This window comes from Paralichthys olivaceus, chromosome 12 (genome assembly GCF_024713975.1).
Source record: "Paralichthys olivaceus isolate ysfri-2021 chromosome 12, ASM2471397v2, whole genome shotgun sequence".
NCBI classification, from domain to species: Eukaryota; Metazoa; Chordata; class Actinopteri; order Pleuronectiformes; family Paralichthyidae; genus Paralichthys; species Paralichthys olivaceus.
In genome coordinates this window covers 8,777,077-8,800,011 of record NC_091104.1, presented here as the reverse complement: position 1 = coordinate 8,800,011, position 22,935 = coordinate 8,777,077, and the positions used below count along the sequence as shown (strand labels likewise).

The 22,935-nt window shown below is 43.0% G+C and overlaps 3 protein-coding genes across 3 annotated transcripts; 2 read left to right on the top strand and 1 right to left on the bottom strand.

Annotated features, from left to right (window-relative positions):
* Nucleotides 1-898: 898 nt before the first annotated feature.
* Nucleotides 899-7,221, top strand: LOC109644413 (endophilin-B1-like). Its single transcript, XM_069535664.1, has 10 exons — nt 899-1,500; nt 2,183-2,324; nt 3,381-3,509; nt 3,678-3,811; nt 3,926-4,018; nt 4,145-4,228; nt 4,329-4,352; nt 4,718-4,807; nt 5,175-5,275; nt 5,459-7,221. The coding sequence occupies exons 1-10, from the start codon at nt 1,444-1,446 to the stop codon at nt 6,105-6,107; spliced, it is 1,503 nt and encodes a 500-aa protein (XP_069391765.1). The 5' UTR covers nt 899-1,443; the 3' UTR covers nt 6,108-7,221.
* A 4,192-nt stretch (nt 7,222-11,413) lies between these two features.
* LOC109644416 (pentraxin-related protein PTX3-like) lies at nt 11,414-13,736 on the top strand. Its single transcript, XM_020109788.2, has 2 exons — nt 11,414-11,674; nt 12,925-13,736. The coding sequence occupies exons 1-2, from the start codon at nt 11,545-11,547 to the stop codon at nt 13,563-13,565; spliced, it is 771 nt and encodes a 256-aa protein (XP_019965347.2). The 5' UTR covers nt 11,414-11,544; the 3' UTR covers nt 13,566-13,736.
* A 1,252-nt stretch (nt 13,737-14,988) lies between these two features.
* slc35g2a (solute carrier family 35 member G2a) lies at nt 14,989-19,618 on the bottom strand. Its single transcript, XM_069535665.1, has 2 exons — nt 19,482-19,618; nt 14,989-16,595 (listed from the first exon to the last, which is right to left on the bottom strand). Exon 2 carries the CDS (start codon nt 16,567-16,569, stop codon nt 15,208-15,210), a length of 1,362 nt encoding a protein of 453 aa, XP_069391766.1. The 5' UTR covers nt 16,570-16,595; nt 19,482-19,618; the 3' UTR covers nt 14,989-15,207.
* Between the last annotated feature and the right edge of the window lie 3,317 nt (nt 19,619-22,935).

Sequence of the window (22,935 nt, the reverse complement as noted above, 5' to 3'; positions counted from 1 at the left end):
CGTCTTCTAATCTCCTTAGAATCACTGAAGCAGTCCGACTGTCAGATGAGTGTTTAATCCCCCCCCCCCCCCCCATATATATATGTGTTGCTCTCTTGAACACTCACACTCGTCCAATCCGCTCACCTTTTCCACACAAGAACCAATTAGAGCCAAGTGTTTGCTCGTGAAAGCCTTAAGAGGCTGAAGACGGCTGGACGCTGACACCAGTGTAAAGGAAGTCTTCTTCGCTTAAGGGATGTGTTCGTCCCTCAGTCATGAGTTCAGACAGTCAGAGGGTCGCTGTATTTCTGATCGTTATTTTTCTCCTTTTTGTCAACACTTGGCTTATGTTGGAACTTGCTCTCGGATAGAGGCCTTCGATACTGGTTTGAGATCAACGAGAGCTTTCCAGGCTCACACTTTGGACACTTGGCTTTTCTGTGGCTGGAAGGTAGCGGTCTGACTTCACATTCTGCTGCACGATTGTCTTTGCGTGCTTTACTATGGTGGGAAAACACCTGACCAGTGAACTCTACAACGCTTATCAGAATATCCACTTTATCCTCTGATAGATAAAAGGCATTAAAATTTTACTACAGCTGTTACTACCACAGCAAATTGCACCGGATAGTATTAGTTTGGACTCTGCAGCTAATTAGCTCATTTTTCCTGCACGTTTAGTCGCTGAATTGCACAGGCGTGTAGAGAAGTAAAGCTTATCTCCTCAGTGTCGAGAATTTTTACAATTTTATACACTATGACATGAGAGCTGACTTCCATATTTTGCCTTTTTCCGTTGACCTTCTTGACTGTTTTCTGTATTTCGTATTCTGCTACAAGATCAAGAAAACTACCGACCTGTGAACTGTGCAATCAGAAAATCCACTTTATTACTATAGTTATCACCACACAAAGTGTGATCAGCTGTATTTTGCCTCTGAGTTGCTGTTTTTCTGCAGGTTTTAATCGTTGAACTGCGTGAGTGTGGAGATTATGCTTTTATTTTGAAAACCGGAAATGAAGGGTAATCTTCTCTTTGCAGAGATTTTAGTTTGTTTTTGTTTCTTTTCGCACGATCTGAAGAGAACTGACGACCATAGTTAACCTTTTAAATTGATACGTAGCTGTTTAACATTTCTATTTGGAAAAAAACGAATTGAATGAACCGGCAAAGTCAAAGTTTAAATAAAGAAAAAAGGGATATTAAGTCACCGGAAGCGAGAAGCTGTGAAGCAGTAAACACAGGGAGCTTGATGGAGGAAGCTGTCAGGAACATGGCTGCGGGATAAACCGTCAATAAGACGACAGAGCCGGTGTTAGAGGACCGTGCCCGGCCTGAGGGTCGATGGAGGCTGGAGGCTGGAGGCTGACGCCTGTGGACCGTCGGACCGTCGCTGGTTGTTCACCGGGCCGTTGACGGAGCAGCACCGGGCACAGAGCGCGACCTTGGCGGACGTTGCCATGGATCTGACTCGCTTTGCGTCGGATGCTGGTCAGTTCATCAACAGAGCGATTCAGGTAAAAAAGAAAAACACATGAAGTCACGTTAATAGTGATGATGTGTTAGTGTTGATTCTTTTAATTTAACTGATCTGTTCATTAACACTAATGAAATCCAGTGTTTTATTAGGATCCTCGTGAACTCATATAATAATGATAGTGATAAACACTAAGACTTATTTATTATCTATAAATCTATCGATACATCTATATTGAGTATCTATCTATGTATCTATCCATCTATCCATGCATCTATAGTTATTTACTATCTGTACTCTTATTCTCCATCCATCCATCACATCTATCTGTCTGTATTTATATTTATATATCTGAACCACTCCCCGAAATGTGTATGCGTTTGTATTTATATCTGTGGATTTGTTTAGTTATCATTATTATTATTCATCCAGAGGTAAATTTACTGTTAATAATGATAATGATGTTAATAATGCAGCTCTCATATTGAAGGTAGGCCGGTTGCATTAAGGGCCGTCTCTAAGGGCCACCAACATCAAACCACATCCCTCTGTGTGTGTATGTGCATCATGGGTCCTTAGGCAAGGCCTCAAATGCTGCCAGTCTACCTCCGACATGAGTGAGAATATATATGTGTGTATATAACTGTGCGTGTCTGAATGTGTCTATTGCTCCACTGTTATCAATGAAGAGGCTTTAATGGCTTTCTGTTTGTCCGCTCCAGTACACAGGGGAGACTATCGGCCAGGCGGACAAGACAGATTTGGACCCTGGTCTGGAGGAGCTGCTGTTACTGGCAGACGCCACCAAGACCTGCACGGACAAGATAATCTCCCAGACTGAGGTTTTACTGCAGCCGAGCACCGGTGAGACACAAGTGTTTATTTATATCCAAGTCGGTCTTTGTGTGACTAAAAGAGACGCGGTGAAAATTCAACACTGAAAATTATTATTGCAGTTTCTTTTCTTTTGCATTTTATTCAAGTGTTTTATAAATGGCTACCATCACTGAAAAAATGTATTGTATAAACTTCTCTTATACTTCAAACTACTTCATACGATACTTTGTGGAGAAAGAAATAAACTTGTATTCATGCAGAAGTAATTAAATGTAATTCTTTGATTTCAATGAGGATTCATATCATCACATTAAAACCAAAATATAACCTGGTTATGTTGTTGGTGTACGAGAAAACTGCAAATATAGATAATTTACTGCCCAACTTCATTCTGAGGCTCTGTGGTTAAACTACTGAATCATGACCTTGAATATTTTCATCTGGGTCCATACTTCAGATTTATTTGCTCTCCCACAATCCATCTCTCTTGTGCCCTTCTGTTTGCCCTGACTGTTACTGTCCTGCTCAGATGAATAGGTCTGGTTTTGCTTTTGCCTGTTTGAATCCAATTACCTCGGCTAATGGAATTATGAGTGGACGTGACCTGTAATCTATCAAATAATGAGAGTGTTCAGCTGCCAGAAACAATAATCATGCACATTGTTTATCTATCGACTGAGGGCTCTTAGTTCTTCTGCAGAATGCTTTTTGTTTGCTTTACATTCACCTATTATGCATGGACTATAGGAAGGACCGGCAATTTGCAGGAAGCTGTCTATTGTTCTGCTCTTCAGGTTCGGTCAGTTTGATATTAAATCAGTGAAACTACTTTTAATCATAAGTGTCAACTTTTATATTTAGATCAGTATAGAAAGAAATGTACCATAAAACCTACTGTCTAAAGTATCGGCATCCAGAAGTCACTGGACAGATCAAACAAGTGTGGACTCTTGAGAGACTCTTTTAGGTTTTCTTTCACCTTTTTTTGAATTATTTTTAAGAACTCGAACAACACAGAAGTTTGTTGGATTTTAGAAATGAAAACCCTTAAACCCGAACTGACCCCTGACCCATGATGAACAGGAGCACGGCTAGAGGACCGGCTGTATGAGCATCTTGAGTGGAGCGCTCCACCTCGGCCTCGTGCCCTCGAGGTTCTGGGGAATGAGATGTCCCAGGCCGGGCTGGAGATTGGGTCCAACAATCCCTATGGTGAGTGCAAATTATTCTCAATGTTGTTATTATAAAAAGTTTTATTTTTACACACATCTACTTAGCGGTTAAAATGATGCAATATATTTTCCTAATCATGTGGTATTAGCTGGTTGTCTCTTTGTCAGAGTGTGTAATCTTTTAAACTGCAGTGTGCTGTGTATTTAGGAACGGCTCTGCTGAGGTGCGGAGAGGTTCAGAAGCAGCTCAGTGAAGCGGAGAGAAAGTTTGTCCAAAGCACCAACATCCACTTTCTCACCCCTCTGAGGAGTTTCACTGAGGGAGAACACAGAACCATACAAGTGAATCACACAGATGCACACACCCACAGTCTGTATAACCTACTCTATATCTCTGCTCCATGTTTGTTTCTGTTGTGTGTGTGTATGAAACAGGTTTTGTGTGTTTGTTGGTAGGATGAGCGCAGGATGTTGCTGAACAAGCGTCTGGACTTGGACATAGCTAAAAGTAGACTGAAGAAAGCCCACGAGGCCGATCAACAGTCCAGAGTGAGTGTCAGTGATTGATTTCAAACTGTACCCTTCAAAGTACGTATCACTCTCCTTTAATAAGTTGATGACCTCCAGAATGCAAAACCCAAACCAAAACACTTTTCTTTTCTTTCTTTTCATCAGAACCTGAATGCAAACCCGCTGGACGATGACTACATGTCTCATGTCTCCTACATGTTCAGCTTCCTGCGTGTTAAATGGCTGAAGGTCAGTGGTTGGATAAAGGACACAGAGATAGACGTGCTGAACATGATGTTTGGTCACTGAGTACGTTTCCTGTTCTCCTCTGTCCCTGTCCTCTAAACAGGTTTGGGCACAGCAGATCACGCAGGTCAGTCACGTTCATCTTTGTTTGCACGATCCGACAGAAATAGTTATAAATATATATGTAGCTTGTGATTCGCTGGCGCCCGGAGCCAATCCTGCCCAATGTCAGCTGGGATTGGCTCCACGACCCTGGATGGAGAATTGAAAATGGTCCTGACAATTGCATTAACATTTTACTTTCTATTGTTTAGTTGATTGAGATTTTTTTACTGCTAATGGGAAATTTCCAAACACAAAGCTTCTAATATGAGGATGTAATTGAAAAGATGGTGTGTGTGTGTGTGTGTGTGTGTGTGTGTGTGTGTGTGTGTGTGTGTGTGTGTGTGTGTGTGTGTGTGTGTGTGTGTGTGTGTGTGTGTGTGTTTGTAGGCTGAGATGGAGCTGAGAATCTGTCAGAGTCTGTTCGATCGACAGACAGAAATTACAAGACAGCTTCTGGAAGGAATCAGCAGCACTCATGTATGTACACACACACACACACACACACACACACACACACACACACACAGACACACACAGACACACACAGACACACACACACACACACACACACACACACACACATACAAGATTGGAAAAGAAAATTCTGTTTTATTGCCCTCTTCATTTTTTCTAATATGAACTCTATACACACACACACATATATATATATATGTGTGTATATGCATATATAAAAACACCCAATTCCCAGTGAAATTCATTTGGAATATAAAAAGTTAATATTTAAAATCATGGAGATTTATGTTTATGGTGGTTTCTTTAAAACAGCTTTAGAACCCGAGCACCATCTGCCTCGTGTTTTATGTGTCCTGCTTTGTTTTTTCAGACCAACCACATGCGGAGTCTGACTGACTTTGTGGAAGTTCAGGCTTGTTACTTTGACCAGTGCAACCAACATGCTCAGGAGCTGCAGAAGCAGCTGTCCAGGTCTGAATGGTCCAGGTTTACTTCACCTTAAAATAAATCTTCACACAACTCAAGTCTCTCGTTGATTCTGCATCCTGTTCGAAAAAACGTATCATGGATTTCAATCAATGTTTTTTATCTGAATTGGGAAAGAAAATGAATTACTGACATTAACGCCTGTTATGATTTTGTTTGTCCTCGCAGCATCCCAGCAGTCCTCTGCTCCAATAACTGGCATTCAGAAATAAGTAATCAGCCCTCAACAAGTCACCATGTCGCCAACGAGCCCACTGGATTAAATCAGGTCACTCCGATTCCAGTAGTCCAACAAATTCCAGACTTCGATCAGGACTCGTGGACTGCACATCCATCATCAGACACACAAAAAATAACAGCAGGTTCATCTGCACACACCGAATCACTGGACCCGACAAATAACAACAACAACAACAACAACAACAACCACCACTCAAGTGACAGCCATGAAATCAGTAACCATGCAGCGGCCAGTCAAGCATTTCACAATGTCCGTGCTTCAAATTCCGAAAATCACACAACAGCTCAGCCGTCAGCGGCCGACAGGACAGTCAGCACGCACGTAACAACCAACGCAACGACTGCTGTGTCTTCAGCCACAGCTGCAGGAGCCAATGGTGCAGGTCATGCAACAACAACAACGTCGTCTCAACCTTCACAACTCAGTGCAGCTGTGTCTGATGAAACCATGACAACCGGCGCCGTGGCTGATGAGCCCCAAACAACCGATGAAACGGGTCATGATGAGCAGCGCGCCGTTAATGGAGAGGACGTCCAGGAGTCGTCATCGTCAGCCAGTCAGGATGTGGTTGAGTAGAGACTGATATCTGTTGTGGGCTGTGACGCCGGGCTCGTCAGCTGGGAATCACTGTAATGGAGGTTCGGCTGAATTACACCAGTGGAAACTGACGTCGCAGAGCTGAGGATACAGACGCTATTAGAATGATGCAGATACTCGATTATTATCACGTGTGGTTGAAAATAAGAAGCTTTAATTAATCCCATAGGGTCGATTCTGCAAAGTGGTTGTAAAAGTGCTTATTTTTCTAGTGCCACAATAATTTCAGCCTGTAGGATCATTCATATATTATTAACGTTGTACGAGCATAATGACTGTTGAGTGTCAGTCCTGTGTCGTCGTAGTAGAGGTAACTGGCCTCAGGCTGCAAGTCAAATCAATATTTATAAAAATGTTGTCTTTATTTTTCACATTCAAGTGAACAAAGAACAACTAATCTCTCTCCGTGCCAAGTGTGTATATTTGTTTGTGTGAATATGTGAATTCATGTGTGTGTGTTCATGTCTGTCTGTGACCAGTGTGCAACCCGTCACTTGTGTTTACAGCTCCGCCCCGAACATTCAACACCTTTAGAAAGAAGTGTGTGTGACTTTGTACGAGTTGAAGTCATTTTCCATATGAAAACTTGTGTGTGTGTGTCGCGGAGCCCAGCGAGGCGACAAAACACCCGGACTGAACAGGATCTTTATGCTTTGGCATGATGCAAAATATTCCTCCTCGTTCCTGCTCTGGGTGTGTCCCCTGTGCACATGTCAAATCACACTCTCACTTCCACCCCCCTGTGAGTCTCCGTTAGGTGAAATGGGTAGAACTTTCCGTGGCCAGATGTTGTTAATTTTCTCAGTGAGGGCAGCCCCTCTTTACTGTGGCGTGGATCCACTCTGGAGACCCTGGATGGAAACATGTTGCTGTAGCGTTGGCTCTTGACGTAATCACTGACTAAGCTCTGTGCTTTTGTCCCAATTTGTAGAGATGTGTGTGGGTTTCTGCAGAGCTTCAGTGCTGCTCTGTGCCAGTTTTAAACTGCGCAAGCATGCAGTCATGATCACGTTGACGTCAGGGCAAGTATTGAATGTATGCATCTGAAAATGTGCAAATAAATATGCCAACAGTGATGTTACGTCCATTGAAATCAAGAGTGGGGTCTGTATTTCTTTCCCAGTTGAGGTTTCTGTGTTGTTTTCTCGTTTAAATCTTCTGCTTGTCGTTCCCTGATATTCTTTCCAACCAAACCCGTCGTCACACAAACACACACAAATTATATCCAGGTTAAGGTCAACTTTTGTAATATATCACATCTCACTAATTAACACCATCCCCACACTGTAAAGCTTGGCACGCTTCACTATTATAACCACACAACACTTTATGATGTCTGGTGGAGTATGATACACACCTCAACCTCTTTAGCTCATTCACACACATTGAAACACGACTCCGAAAAACACTCTCAAAAGTGTGATTCTACTGTTTCCTGCTCTCACTTCCTCACCTCTCTCCAGTCCGAGGCTGTTAAAACTGAATCGATCGATAAAGCGCAGGTTATGTGATATTGATCTCAGTAAAGTCCAGAGGCCTGTGCTTCAATATCTTCATAAACTCTTATATTACACCACTATATCAGCGCCACGTTTTTTCGAGGGGCCTCACAGGAGGTGCAGTCAGTGCTTAGAGACAGATTCAACTGTGTTCTGTCCCCGCAGCTTTCCCCATGACTCAGCCAAACAAGAATAGATTCTCCTCCGATTCCGTCCCTCGCTGCTCATCAGTGTTTTTCTGCAAATGCTCGTTACATTTCCGTCTTTTTAAAAAATGTTTTTATCATTTCCAGGAATCTGTCAGTAAATGCGGCAACTCTCTCTCTCTGGTCCTCGTGTGATCCAGGAAGGAAGGGGAAGCTGGAGTCGTGTTTTGCAGACTGGTTGAGATGAGTGAGTTATGCGAGAGCTAATAAATAGAGCTGGGAGGCTTATAAATACATTTCTATACCTGAGGGGACACAGACACATATATAGATACAGTTTATTGTTTTATTTTAGTTTTATTTCACAACATCCATTACCTTAAGCGGTTTATTTTAAGGTCGAGGCGACTTGCTCAAGAGATATGCTCAAGACAGCAGAGTAAATTAAAACCATGATAATCACAACTATAACTAACTTCTCTGTATAAATAGGCCAATAAAAGTTGTCTTGGATTCAAAATATCAGTTTGCATTCCTTTTGCAAACTATTCCAAATGACTGAAGAAGAAAATGTGGATGGTTGTTGTTATCTCTACATATCTACAGCCAGAAATAAGAACAAGTCTTGTGATCTTAGAAAAAATATGTTCTAAAAATAGTATTAAAATGTCCTGAATGGTTTTATAATAGCTTTAGAAATAGTCCACATCAAGACTGGGGTAAAGCCTGATATATGGGTGTCAATACATTTGAGTTGTTAAGCAGTAGAGAAATTGAAATGCTGATCTGATGATGGCACCGGATAAAAAGTTATTAGATAAGTTAGTATTCACTCCTTTTGCCTTAAAAAATAAAAGCAGACCAAGCACAGAGCCTTGTGGAACTCCATTTACTACAGTAGAGCAGTTTAACATGTGCTTACTGGTTTCTACTGTCGAACAATCAGAGGCCTTACTCAGCTGTTCTCAGTAATAGATTGGTAATCAGTAATACACCATTTATGGACTGATATTTATACAAATATTTCTTACAATTACTTTTTTGTTTGGCTGTTTGCTGTATTATCATGTCTCCATAGTTTTCTCTTCTATATTGGGGACAAAAAAGGGAAACACCCAACACTGCCACACAGTTCTAGTGAAGCCTGTGTTTGCTCACTTTATAGCATCAGAGTCAGTCTGTGGTTTGTTCATAAGTGAAGTCCTGTTGCTGTTTTAAAGCATCTGTTTTTTAGCCAGCGTAAATTCGAATGACTACACCCACTGTCCCAGTTGCATCTCTGGTTTCATCAGGACAACCCAGAAAACAAGATCTGTTCCCTCTCTGGTCTGATTAAAGCTAGTGGTGTACTTTCCACAACACCCAACTTATATCACCTCTACCTCCGTCTTTTCCCTTCCCATCCTCCTTTCTTCACTTGTTGTTTTCTTTTTCTGTTCATCTCAAATCACTCCTCCCCCTCACTGTCAGCTGCGAGTGTTTTTTTGTGTGTGACAGACAAAGTGTACGTGTGGTGGGCAGGTTGGTAAACAGCGTCTGGCGGCTGCTGATGCATTTATTTTTTTCCCCGTCTTCTTCAGTTCTTTGAAAGATGTTAGGGATCATTGACTTCTAGGTTTGGAACCCAATTAAAGTAATTAAAGAAAATTTAAATCTGGATGGCAGAAAATGTATTCTTCAGAACAAAGAACAAATGTAACGTGATGGGTCTGCAGACTCAGAGATCTCTTCACACTGCATGCTCCTCCTGGAAGGATGAAATATTGATTGACACAGAATTGTCTGATTGGTCTAAATGTTTCCCAGTCACCTCTGAAGGGGTTGCTAACAAAACAGTGAATTATCTGAGCTGCTCGTTATCAATGGGAAATGCCGCTTTGACCCAATTGGTCTTGAAATGCAGCCTCCGAAGGACGCAGCCCCTGAATTGAGGCACAGTTTACTGCCTCCTCAACCGACCTTGAAAGATATCAGACCTTTAATGATAATTACGAAAAATATGTAAGAGGGGCACCGAAGAGCAAAAGATAAGAACAGCTTGTGACATGCACCAGATTTTACACTCTGTGCACCTTTAAGTTTTAATTAACATCTATAGCTTTCATGGAGGGATCCTGATTCCATTCATGTCATGGAGTTAAGCCATGGAGATGCACACACACGTGCACTGTGGGGTATTTTTAGTGCAGTGAAGAAAGGAAAATGTACGCAGATATCCTCTTTCCTTACCAGTGTTAACAGTCCAGCTCTCCATTCCCATCCCTCCCTCTTCCTCTGCAGGTTCTCCCTTTTTCCTGAGATAAACCTGCCGGCTCTCGCTTCAATTAGTCCCTGTGCTACGATTATAGCTCGTCAGAAGGACAACATCAGACATAGTTACTGGCAGACTGCTGACATGTGCTGTTGGGAGCTCAGTCTGGACGTCTGCAGAGAGAAGGAAGGTCAAGGCTTTTCCTCTGACCTTGACATGTCCTATTTCTGCTACTTAACCCCAACACCTGTTCACCAGAGCACCGTTGTCCGTGAATGAGATCATTTGTCCTAAATGAGACGAGGGAATCTGCTGAATCATCTTTACTGAATGTCTAATCAACAGTGTTACCAGGCAGCAGAATACGATGACAGCCACAGAGAACATTTACCGTGTTGCTATAACAACTGCATTTCATCTCAAGTGGTAAAAAACATACTCATTGCAAGATTAACATTTAATCCTGACTCTGCGATGTTGCAATTTATTTTTCTCTTTATGTTAAGGGATTTGGTTTCGACCCACAGAGCAGGGAGTGACTCTGAGTCATCAGTGAAAAGGTTAGAAAGGCAGACTGAGCTAAAGTGGTAATTGAAATGTCCTGGAAACAATGTAAATGCGAGTGGACGTGACTCTGCAAATACAAAATGAAGGTCGGTACAGTGGTCTGCTTCCAGTAATGCCACAAAAAGGTCCCATTTGTAGGGATTTTTAAAGAGAAATTAATTTTATAAAGCACATTTGTGGGTGGGCTTCTAATTTAAATGTTATATATTATGTTATTTTTTTCAGTGTTGCTTCTGCTGAGGCATTTTTTCTTATTCTCATTCTCTAATTTCTCCTTTTTTTAATAAGCTTATATAGTATGTATTTCTTTTTCTTGGTATTATTTTGTGTAAAGCATGGAGCTGAATTTTAATGTGTTATCCCGTCTTGTGTCTCAAAAATAGAGCACGTACCTTGAACTCATGAATCTCTCTGAAGCACAAAAATCAAATTACATATAAAGTGAAAAATAGAAAAAAGAGATTTATTAGAGTGAAGGTTTGGTTACTTTACAAGTCGAATAAAAATCTCTGGAGTAATTTTAAGCGTTTCCCCTGACCCTGAGTGAATGTGAGTGGAAAAGTAAAAAGTACGTTTGTGCTTCTGTTTGTTTTTGTCAGTATTTAACATGAATTCTTTTTAAAGTTCCCTTTATTCACCCCAGTTCTCCCAGTACCCCTGTAATTCTGCCTCTTTCCTCACAATGCCCCTATTTCCCATTCAGTTTGACTTTTGACAAAGTACCTCCACTGAAGCATTACTCACCCAACCTACACAGCAGCACCCCCACATCTGTCCCACCCTCCCTCACTCACCCTCCTTCTTCCCTCTTGCTGAGTTTATAAGTCAGCACCCACAACAGTTGGCTCAGTGTTAAGAGCTTTACATCCAGTGGAGGGTCAGAGAGGACATCTGATATTATTCACAGAATATTTTTGCGATATTCTTACCAGGCACGCATTCGAAGCTTCATCATGCATGTGTTCAGGGTCTGTCACATGCTGTGTGCGCTTGTGGCTGCGTCCTTATGTATGAACGAGGTTGAGTATGAGGGGAACTACGCAGACGACTATGAAAATGAGATCTCTCAGGACCAGCAGGAAAGTGAGTTTTCTTTGCCTGTTCTTTTTCCTGCTTGTTCAAACATATGGCTCATTGTGAAAAACACTGTCTCTGATTTTCCTGCCTGATTTAATCAAGCCAATTTTTTTATTTTTATGTTTTGATTCAAGATTCATTCAAAGTGCTTTATTAGAGTTTGATGGTAACGCTGGTGTCCCGCAAGGCTTTATTCTTGATCTACTTCAATTCTCTGTGAAACAAAGATGCAAAATCACTTTGTAATGTAAATTTTTTGTGCAGATACATCTTTATCTCCCAGAAAGGGTTTACTCATCTAAAAAAGGTCTCTGCTCTCACACCAAATCACTTATAGTGTACATTTATGGGACATTAAAGCAAAAACAAACCAAGCTATGGGGAAATTAATTTGTTTGTTTTTCGCAAGTTAAAGTTAGAAAACGCTTTAAAATCACAAATCCAATCACAAAGATTTAAATACTATCCTCAATTATATTGAATGCCACATGGAATAGTTTTCTTTAATGTGAAACCATTGTATTGTGTATGTAAATTGTGTCTTGAGAATTTCTGTCTTATTCCATGATTATACTATACACAGTATAGTGTACTATATTCCAAAAATACTTTCAATAAACCACCGATGAGATGATTTCCAGCTCTTAAATGTATGTGTATGGACAGTGGAAGAAGGACATCAATGGGGACTATGCTGTTTTGTGTATTGTACCTTTTCCATAACTTAAAGAATCTCATGCTGTAGTCAATCCAGAGAACATGAGCTGGTTGGCTAAATCACTTATAGTCACTGGGCTACCATTTAACTATGTGAGTTTATGAAGTAAATATTTGTACTCTATGAAGAAGTACTAAAAAAAATTTGTTACGTATGATTCCAAGATTTGTATAGTTCTCTTCAATTTTCCATCACCAAAAGTACTTTGCTGCACCGCAGTATTAGTGAGTTCCGCTGTCTTGGCTCTGGAAACATTTGTTCTTTATGACCATAATCTTTTGTTGGTTTACAAGAATATCTGTGTTCAAACCAAACTTTTATATAAAAATGTTGTATCCTTGAAAACATTGATTTATTTCTCATTTCCTCTAAATTATCATCCACTTATTACCTGTTGTCTTGCTTAATACATTTAAGTACCAGAACCAGTTACTACACTGATAGTATTTGATAATATTTGGTTTACATAAATGTTTATAACCTTATAGTTGTCTGTCAGACTTTATAAGTGACGCCTCCCTGTGGTTGTTGTCTACAGCGGAGTCTCAAACTGCTCAATGCCAGCCTGCAGATTTCTCACGCTGGGACAAGCTCTTCATCGCTCTGGAGGACTCACACATGAGGCAGAACATGCTGCTGGCGTCTCTGGAGCAGTGTCGTGGAGGAATGGTCTCTCTCAGGACCCAGGTGGAGAAGATGGCCAGGGGGACGTGCCAGCAGTGTGTACCCAGCGTGGAGTCAGCGTGCAGGGCCCAAGCGGAGCAGGCGAGTCTCAGTCTGCAGCGAGGTTTGGTGGAGCTCAGGCAGGAGGAAGCAGAGAGGGAGAGGAGGTTGAACGCCACCATGCAGATGCTCCTGCACAGCAGCCGCGAGGAGAACGCCTTGCTAAGGCGGCCTGAAGAGGGCAGAGGTCACAGAGGGGTGTCATCAGGGCCGGCAGACACTAGGACCAGACACCAACCGACACCAAGACCTGGAGGTTTGGGGGCAGTTTTCAGCTCGGGGACGAAGCCTTACCCATCTGGCCTGAAGGAGCAGGAAATAACTCCACCACTGGACATGGCCACGATGGAACGGGCCCTGGTCGCCATAGCAACAGAGCTGCAGAGGGTTCACCTGCAGCTGAGCGAAGTGATAGAGCAGGCGGGAACGTCGAGGAAAAACAGTGGAGACACATGAATCCACGAGAGGGGAAGAATAATGGAAATAGACTGGGAACACTGCAGTGATATTGATTTGCACATTCTCATTTTTATGTTGTTTTTCTTAATGGCCTTTTTTAAAACAATACAATTAAATTGTGGTGAGTTCATTACAATGAATAAAAGCTGATTAAACCACCTAATCAGACACATGGAAAGGTTTCCTCTCTCCTCCCACACACTATTCAACTGCATATTCTTACACTGTCCACACTTTCATTTGTCTCAGTGGGTGCATGTGCTTTGCAGAGTTTACACCATCGCCTCAGAGTTTGTGTGGTTGTGGTGATTGTCTGCAAATAACTTCAACCACAAGTGAGTGTGTCAGAGGATTAGCACACTGTTTAATTCTGGGCAGGTCTCTCTCTCACTTATTAGCTGCTTTAAGAGTCTGAATATAGGAGACCACGACTTACAGTGCTCTGGGTGTTTATGATTTATGAAACCATGCCAGAACCGCCGCCCGTCTCCCCTGCAGCCGTGCACACACACACACACACACACACACACACACACACACACACACACACACACACACACAAGCACACATATACTGTAATAAAACACATAGAGTGGCTCGTCTTGACCAGAAGTACTTTCCATATATTTTACAGTTTCTGTAAAATGTTGAGCTGGAGCTTTAATTTAAATAAAGTAAAAATTCTCCATTACAAGTATTATCAGTAAAAGTTACTTCAAGGTTAATGTGCAGCAGAAACAAACCTGTCAACGACATTTTATATATTACTTTATATTTATTACTGATGGAATAACCACAATTTTAGTCTCAAACCGGGTCAAAGAGGAGCTAATATCAAATGATTCATATATTTTTAGTTTACATAAATCATAACTCTATGAACTCGACCTAGTTTTTTATGTAAAATCTGTATCACGGGAGCATTTGTTTTCATTAAAAGTCTCCATCTGTGAGGATTTTAATGAATGGGTGCTTTGTCGTGTGTTGCTCATTCGTTTTAATGGAGAGACAAAGCAACAAATGGTGAAAGCAGGAGGCAAATGATGAGGAGAATAGAGGAGGATAGAATCAGGTACTATCGGACAGGTATAGTTATTACACATAATGACAGTTCCCAGAGTTCAGAACAGGGTTTTTATCAGCCAGCTGCCCAGACACAGCCGCCATCACTCTCGCTTTCTGCTCCCTTTCCATTCCAACCCCCTCTTTCATCCCTGTTTCGTCATCTGCCATCACTCTCCTTCCCTCCCTCCTTCTTATCTGTATGCCAATGCCATCATCTGCTCGCTCTCTACCCCAATTTATCTGTCGACCAGCAGCCGAGCAGATAGCATCAATCCTCGGCCAAACCTCAGCTGGCTGCTAGAAAGTGACCGATATCACGCTCCTGTGAAATCTTGACTACAAGTGGCTTCAGGAATGCATTGTGTTCATCAGAGAGATTTTAATGTCACATCACATCGTCACTAAAACAGACAACACAATATTGGCACTTTCCCAAAAGCAAAAGAGGACGATACAAAATAGATAAAGCTCCGATCATGAGTATAGCAGTCTCTTATGTACACTGGAAATGATCTGTTGATGGAGGGAGTGAGAAGAAGAGAACATGGACGTGTGAAGAGAAGAGAGACGGTGTTCATTTGATGGGCGAGTCCAGAATCTCTTCATATTCCTCCCGCTGGCGCCGCCCGCCCCCTCGGGAGGGCAGCAGCTTCATCACCACCAGCCAAACAACGCTCAGTATGACCATCACGTTCCCGACGACCTCAGGTGCAGTGGGAACCAATGGCAGCACGGCCAGATGCAGCAGCATGGCAATGGGTACCTCCAGGCTCTGAGAGGCGGACACCAGAGCCGGATGGAGGCGTGTGAGCGCGTGCGTCATCCCCAGGAAGGCTGCTACCGAGCAGGCAACCAGGCCCAGGACCAGGCCCCAAGCTGTGGCACTCACGGGCCAGGACCAGCCCTCCTGGAGCAGAGCCAAGGAGGCTGGGGCGAACAGGCAGCCCGTCCAGCTTACTGTGAACAAAGCTGTGCCCACTCCCACCCTCTCCTTCAGGGAACGATACCCGACCAGTGCCAGCGCCATCCACAGTCCTGCGAGCGCAGAGAGAGACCAGCCAAAAGCACCTCTCCAGAACACAACCGGGTCAGTCGGTGAATCTGAGTTGCTCTCATCTACTGTGGGAAGTAACACAAGGCCCAAACCACACAGCCCTGCAGCTATGGTGATCCCATCAGCCAATCCCAGCCTCTCCTCCAGGAGCAGGAAGGCCAGTGTTGCCGACAGCGCTGTGGTCGCCAGGCGCCAGGTCGTTGTGGCGTTTCCGGGAGAGACGAAAGTTAAGGATGAGTAGGCGCAGCAGAGGGAGAGCGAGTAGGCGATGCCGTAACAGAGCAGCCGCAGGCGGTAGCCCTCTGGTCCGAAGGGGTTCTCCCCCTTGTGCAGTGGTACAGCCACAGAGAGGAGCTGGACGATGGATCGAACTAAGAGCAGAAACAGGGGGCCCAGGCTGAAGCGTTCGGAGGCCAAACGGGTCAGAACAATCAAACAGCCGTGAGCCAGAGCAGCACAGAGCAGCCCCACCCAGGTGAGGCGAGACGCAGACACAGACGCCTCCCCAAAACTGGCCAGCTGTTCCCCGACCCCTCTTCCAGACCCCTTTGCTGCTTTGGCCGCCACCTCGCTCCCATCTGCCCCCACGGCAGCCTGAGGTTTGTGGGCCGTATCCTTGTCTTTGTCTCTGGAGCTAAACAGAGTCAGGGGCCACCTCCTGCTCTCCGTCAGCTGTTTCTTGTCTGACGTCTCCTCCAGGAAAGAGCCAAAGTCCTCAAAAGACGGGGCATCGTCATAGCCATCGTCCCCGGGTTGAGGGAAGTGTGTGTGCACCCCAGGCTGAGGGGAGTACGGGGTGTGCGTGGCGTATTTGGCTGTGACAGTGTGAGGGTGGATCTTTACTCTCTTCTTAGAGCTGCCCAGGAGGTGAGTGGACTCCATTTTGAAACGTCAGAGAAGAGAGACACCTGTGAGGAAAACAAAGAAACATGTTTTTAGAGCGACATACAAGATACGGTATATTTGACTCATGCTCCCTCTGGCAGTGTGTCTCTCTGGGATGCTGCTTGGTATCTCATTCATCTTTAATATCCAATATAAGAATAGCAGGAGAATGAAATGTACACAAGCTCTGAGGAATCACAACTGGTCTTTTCTGCTTAAAGTCAAATCAGGTCCATGTCAGGAGAAACATATGGAACATTATGACAGATGCAGCAACGGTATTATCCGGCCTTTCAGTCTGCTGGGATGCCAGAGCCTCCATGGGCGGCGTTAGAGACCGTTGTCAATGACAGTTACATAACCAATGGCTTCCTGGCTAATTTGTCTTTTATCGCTCTCCGTCTCGTCTCTTCCCCTCCCCCTTTCTCACTCCATACACCCAAGCAGGGAAAATAGAAAAAAGAAAGTCTCTGTGCACATCAGTCTGTCAAATTTTACTTTTCTTAAAACAGGTTCATCTCCCTCCTCCTTTCTTTCTCCATGCCTCCAACTTTTCTCCTCAGGGTCCAGCTCCACGGATGAATAACTTATAACTGACGTGGTTTGAGCTCTGCAGCAGAACAACATGGCCGTGCAGGTGCTATAAGGCAGGCTGCTGCATTAGAGGTTGTAAAAGGCTCAGCAGTCCACTGGTTACTGTGCAACTGGAGGATAATTTCACATGTCGTGGAGTTCATTCACACCAAAGCACATTCAGCATAGTGCTCAATTATTTCCCGGGTTTTTCTAGGTATTACTCAACAGTCATTTTTCTTTTTCATCATTAATCTTATTGTGTTAACGAAGAATTATACATGTGGAACAAATATGCAAAAGACAACACTTTATTGTCTTTGATCAAAATTGGATGACGAATGAATAAAATGTCTTATTGTTGAGATATGTTAGTCTATGAATAAAAAATGTCCCCAAGTCTAGTTTCTTGAGGTTCTTGACTTTATTTATTCATCAGTTATAATACCAAATAAGGTAGTAAACAGAGGCTAATGATAAATCTTACCTATATTTTACCCCAAAACTTGGTTGAACAAATTCCTATTCTCATGGTTTCACTCATCATGCCACCCAGCCTTGACAATTATCCCACATGTATGGAAAATGTGACTGATATCAGGTTTTAAAAACATCATTGCAGGTTTGTAACAGTTAACTGAGCAGTTTAAATGTCTGGGTGAACGTTCTGACTGCGGCAGAATTAGCGGCGGACTCTGCTCTCTCCAGAGATGTGAAGTATTCTCACTTTTAAGCCTGAATTGCACCGTTGCAAATTACAGCAGCGAGGAGGGTCACGGTGCGAGTGCTCTCTGCTGTGAGCTTCTCTCCGGTAAATGGCAGGTGCTTATAAATTATTTATTATAAAATGGGCTGTAAATACCTGGCTTTAAAGATATAGACTCTGAGGATATTATCTGTGGATGATTTAAAAGTGACACTTTCTTTCACTTCCTCAAAATGAGACCTAAAATGCATGAGATGTGAATCTGGATTTGGATAAAATGCTAAACTGCAGCTTTATAATTTCACAACTTCACTTCACTCGTTCATCAGAGCAGGGGTAAATAGCCAGAGGCACAGGAAAACATTTGAGAGGCTCTATTCATCTACTTTCACCAAAGATCAGATGAAATCTGACCGGCTCAAAACACAAAAGGGCGAAAAAGGGATCAGGATGTTCCTGTCTGGCTCTTCTCCGTCTGTAAAATTTACTGTTGTGGCTGTCGCCTGCCTCTGCAATGCTGCTGCTGCCACTGCTGCTCCCCTCAAAAGCTGGTTTCCACACCTTATGAGCCGTTAACACCCAAACCCCCCCCCCGACCCAATGAGAGGGTGAGATGCAGGAGATAAAGCTCAGAGGAGTGAGGATGCTCTCACTATCAATTAAACAGTGGACAATGTCCTCCCTGGGGTGTCCACATGCATCTTCTACTATACTTATTTTATTTTATTTATATTTTATATTTATATTACTATTAATACGAATGGTTATGTTAACAATTGAACAGTCTGATCACGTTAACTGTCAGTGCTCGTACATTTCAAGTTGATCGGAGCAATGATGCTGTATAATGTGTTTTTATAGACGAGAAACCTGTGTTTATCTTGCTGGAGTGATGTTACATGGTATTATATAAATTTGATGTTGGTGTGTGTGTGTGTGTGTGTGTGTGTGTAATGTTATTCTCAAGGTTATCTGGGTTCCTCTGTGACGCCAGAGTGGTAGAAACACACACACACACACACACACACGTGCTGCATATGTTGCCACATTGAGATACAATCAAATAATCGTTTTACATCATGGAACATCATATTGTATCAAATTATATCATAATGTATCTTATTGAATCATAACCTATTGTATCATATCAGGTTGTATCTTATCTTGAACTATCCTATTGTATCGTATCATATCGTAAACTATTGTATTGCATTATCATATCGTATCGAATCATCTATAGTATTGTATCGTGACTAATCATATTATATCCTCATCTATTGAATCATATCGGATCGGATCGTATCGTAACCAATCATATCATACAGTATCGTACTATTGTATTGTATCGTATCTAATTGTATGTTATTAGAGAGGTTAAATTAGCCTCCATCATGTGTGCATGTATTATGTTGTAACCCGTGACCCATGCCCAAGTCTTGAATGGAGGGAGGCGCGCACTCGCTCATCCTGGAGCCGTGCGTCAGTCATCTGAATCCAGACGGTTCCTCAACCAGTGCTGTGCGTAATGTCGTGTTTTTACATGTTATCCAACCAATAAACCACCAGTTATTTATAGCACATGTTGTGTGTAACACACAAACACACACGCACACACAATGTCTCCTCTCACCTGCTTTACGCGCAGACCAGCCGATCCCACCGGGTTGAACCTCACTTTCTCCGTCAGCCCCAGTCATTCACCGAGCATCTCTCCGGCGCTCCATCGCCTCCTCTCGTCCATGTATTCTCCTGCTGTCTCGTTCACCCTCTCCTCCTTTATTCCCCTCTCCTCCTCCTCCTCCTGCTGCTGCTGCTGCAGTCGGGAGTGTCCCTCCTCAAGGGCACCGTGGCGCGCCTCAGCCCGGCCAGTCAGACCCGACACCAGCGGTCACCACAGGCTCTCACCCTCTCTCTCTGCTGCTGCTGCTGCTGGAGGAAGAAGATGTGTTTTCACCGCCTCCTGTCACACTGAGCTCTGATACAGATGCTGAGCCGAGAGGGAGGGAGCGTGAGTGTGTGTGCGTAAGGCACAACTATAATATTAGGGATGAGCATGCGTGGCAACCCCTGAACACCAGCACTTATCACTGCATGTTACCTTCCTCTTATAGACCTGCAACAGTGAACACTCCAAATCATATCATCACGTACACATTCCTACAGTCTGGACCACTATTCCTTATTTTGAAATAAAAACATAAATACAAAGTATGTATTCTGTGCAAAACTTATTTCAAGAGGTGAATGCACCCGACACACAAAGGTTATCTTAATGTCTTTTACTGTTTAAAGAGATACTGCACTTCACTGTGTTTTTGAGCTGTAAATTTCAAATTATATGACCATTCTTCGATGAAATACATTAACAGTGGTTTAAATGAACAATTATTACCAAATTTAAAATATATCTCCATCTATCGGTTTCAAACGGCTCATATCACCAACTACAGTGTCTCAAACTGTCTTGCACCTTGCAGGGCATCAACTGTTTGGGACATCTTGATATTTATCTACATTGAAAAGGTTAACACCTTCTAATCAAAGGTGGGTGGCCCGCCAGCGCCCGCTCGTGAGTGGGAATCTGGAGAGCTGTGTTAATTTTCATATCTGTCCAGAACTAAATCACAAAGGGAGAAGTCCAAAATGGATGTGGCCCCCAGACTGGGAGAGTGGCACCAGCTGATTCGGGATACAAAACTAGAAGTCTGTCCGGAGGAAGCAATCTGAGGAACATGTATTTATATACATGGTAAGAGTCTCAAGAAGAGATGAACAATGCAGAGGCAGCTTTTCAAGAAGTTTCTCTCTCTTTGTCTGAACCTCTTTGTCTCACAAAACCTCAAACACTTTCATCTCTTGACAGCCCGACAGTAATTGCCTTGGCATTTTGCAGCCACGAAGCCGGTGTGTGCTGCTCTATTTCAAGCTGTATTAACCTTTTGCCAGTTGCAGCTGCGTTGGCTGTTGTTAATCTGGACCATCGCACTGTCCAATAACGCACATCCGGCTGCTGCTGCTGCTGCTGCTGCTGCTGCTGCTGCTGCTGCTGCTGCTGCTGCTGCTGCTGCTGCTGCTGCTGCTGTGGTTTGAACAGGAGGCCGACTCTTCTGCTGGGACTCTGGGAGATGCTCGGTGGTCAATAACAAGTGTGTGCTCATGAGGATATGATGAAAAGCTAAAGACGTCTCTCCGTGTTCCCAAATCGCCTCAAAAATTTTGATTATATAAATAATACAGTCTATAAATATCCACACCAATCTCTTGGGTGATTTCCTTAATTATCTTTTTGTGAAGAGGATGTGCCAGACTTGATATCTTCATAAACCAGGACATTAGACACTTGCAAACACTTTCTTGGCCTTTTTCACAGCAGATTTTTTTACTGGTTAAATACAGATGTCACTAACATCATCACTCATATTCTCATCTAAAGTTAAGGACAATAACTGAGAGGACTATTTTTCAGGGGAACTTTTGAGACAGTCTGAAAATAGAAGACAATTCAGCAACTTACTCACCTCATTTATTTTAGAAAAACTAAATCTGTGTTCTCACATATGATTAACCTACTTTAAAACTTGTTTTTAAACTCTCTCTACTTTCATGTGTCACAGGAACTGAAATCTTTGATTTAAGTGGAGAGTAAAATTCACATTCATGAACCTTTTAGCTTTTGTGGATCTAAAAACAAAAGACAGAAGAAGTATAGTCGTATATTTTTCAGTTTTTGATGGTTTGGCAGGTTTGAAGAGTTTGTAATGGTTATTAAACAAAGCCATAAATTCAATAGGTTTGTGTGAGTTTTGCCATGAAACCCTGTTGATAAACTTTGGTGCACAGTTGAAACTGTCCCTGAGGCTATTTTTATAGTGGACAGTTTTTCTTTCTTTCTTTCTCTCTCTCTCCATCCCTCCATCTAATCTATATATTTGCTTCGGGCTATTTCTCTGAGGACGAATATCTAGTGTTTCCATGGTTACAGCGAATACATCGGACTCAGCTATTTAGAGTCCCATCACCTACTCTGCAGCCAGGTTTTGGGAACATAGGTTCATCATATTTTGGTGGAGTTGGTGCGTAGCTGTGATAAGAATATGCTGAGAGCAGCAGAGCTCAGCCGACAGCGGGGAGGACAAGAAGAAAAAGGAGGGAGACGACAGAAGCGTGAGGAGAGGCAGGGAGGGTTTTGATGAATTCAAGTGTGCGTCAGAATAAAGAAGCGCTCCGTACTTTCTGCGACTCTCGCTCCATCTCTGCTCGAGAAGAGATGAATTATAGAATATAGACAGAGTGGCAGCAGAGTTGAATTTGAGTGGAGTAAACTTCTTCAGCCTCGTCTCTCTTTTCTCCTTCTCTCTCTCAAACACATATTCTCTCAGTGTATTTCTTATTTATACTTGTATACACAAAGAAACGCCTATTTCACAATTGGATACATCACCATTTCCAGTCTGTCAGTTAGATATTACCATTCAGACACAGTTTATTTAACAGTTTATTGATTTTCAGAACAAATAATATCCTGATATCGGTTTCTTATTGGCATCAATCCATATCTGGGTCTGTGTACATGGGCCCGGTTTGGGGCACTAGGTGTTTCTGAAGTATTAACAGGATGTCATTATTCAAAGCTCGGGGTCCTCGGTTCTCTGAACGACTTGTTCTCATTACAGCAGGAGCTGATGAGAGCAGAAATAAGTGAACCGCAGCCGCAGAAGGGACACATTCATCACCAGGCATCCATGGTGGAGGGGGAGAGGCGGGGGAGTCCAAAAAAGAAACATGGGGGAAAGTGCTGAGATTAAGATGGGGTTTATGATGAAGATCTGTAACAGGAAGTGGGAGCGTGGGCTGCATGGTGGTGTATGACACACACATGCACATTGCACCCAATGTGTCCACCATCTGTGTGTGTGTGTGTGTGTGTGTGTGTGCGTGTGCGTGTGCGTGTGCGTGTGCGTGTGCGTGTGTGTGTGTGTGTTCCAGAGAGCCCATGTGACAGACGATGACTGTCTGATTCACATGTAAGCTTGTGATAGCCTCTAATAGTTTTTTTTCCCTCCCGCTAATAGGACCTCTCATAC

Bases quoted from the DNA above. Each gene is read 5' to 3' on its own strand.
- LOC109644413 (XM_069535664.1), top strand. From the start codon at position 1,444: ATGGATCTGACTCGCTTTGCGTCGGATGCTGGTCAGTTCATCAACAGA. The intron at 4,019-4,144 runs GTGAGTGTCAGT...TCTTTTCATCAG, and splicing joins AGGCCGATCAACAGTCCAGA to AACCTGAATGCAAACCCGCT. The intron at 4,353-4,717 runs GTCAGTCACGTT...GTGTGTTTGTAG, and splicing joins GGGCACAGCAGATCACGCAG to GCTGAGATGGAGCTGAGAAT.
- LOC109644416 (XM_020109788.2), top strand. From the start codon at position 11,545: ATGCATGTGTTCAGGGTCTGTCACATGCTGTGTGCGCTTGTGGCTGCG. The intron at 11,675-12,924 runs GTGAGTTTTCTT...TGTTGTCTACAG, and splicing joins CTCTCAGGACCAGCAGGAAA to CGGAGTCTCAAACTGCTCAA.
- slc35g2a (XM_069535665.1), bottom strand. From the start codon at position 16,569: ATGGAGTCCACTCACCTCCTGGGCAGCTCTAAGAAGAGAGTAAAGATC.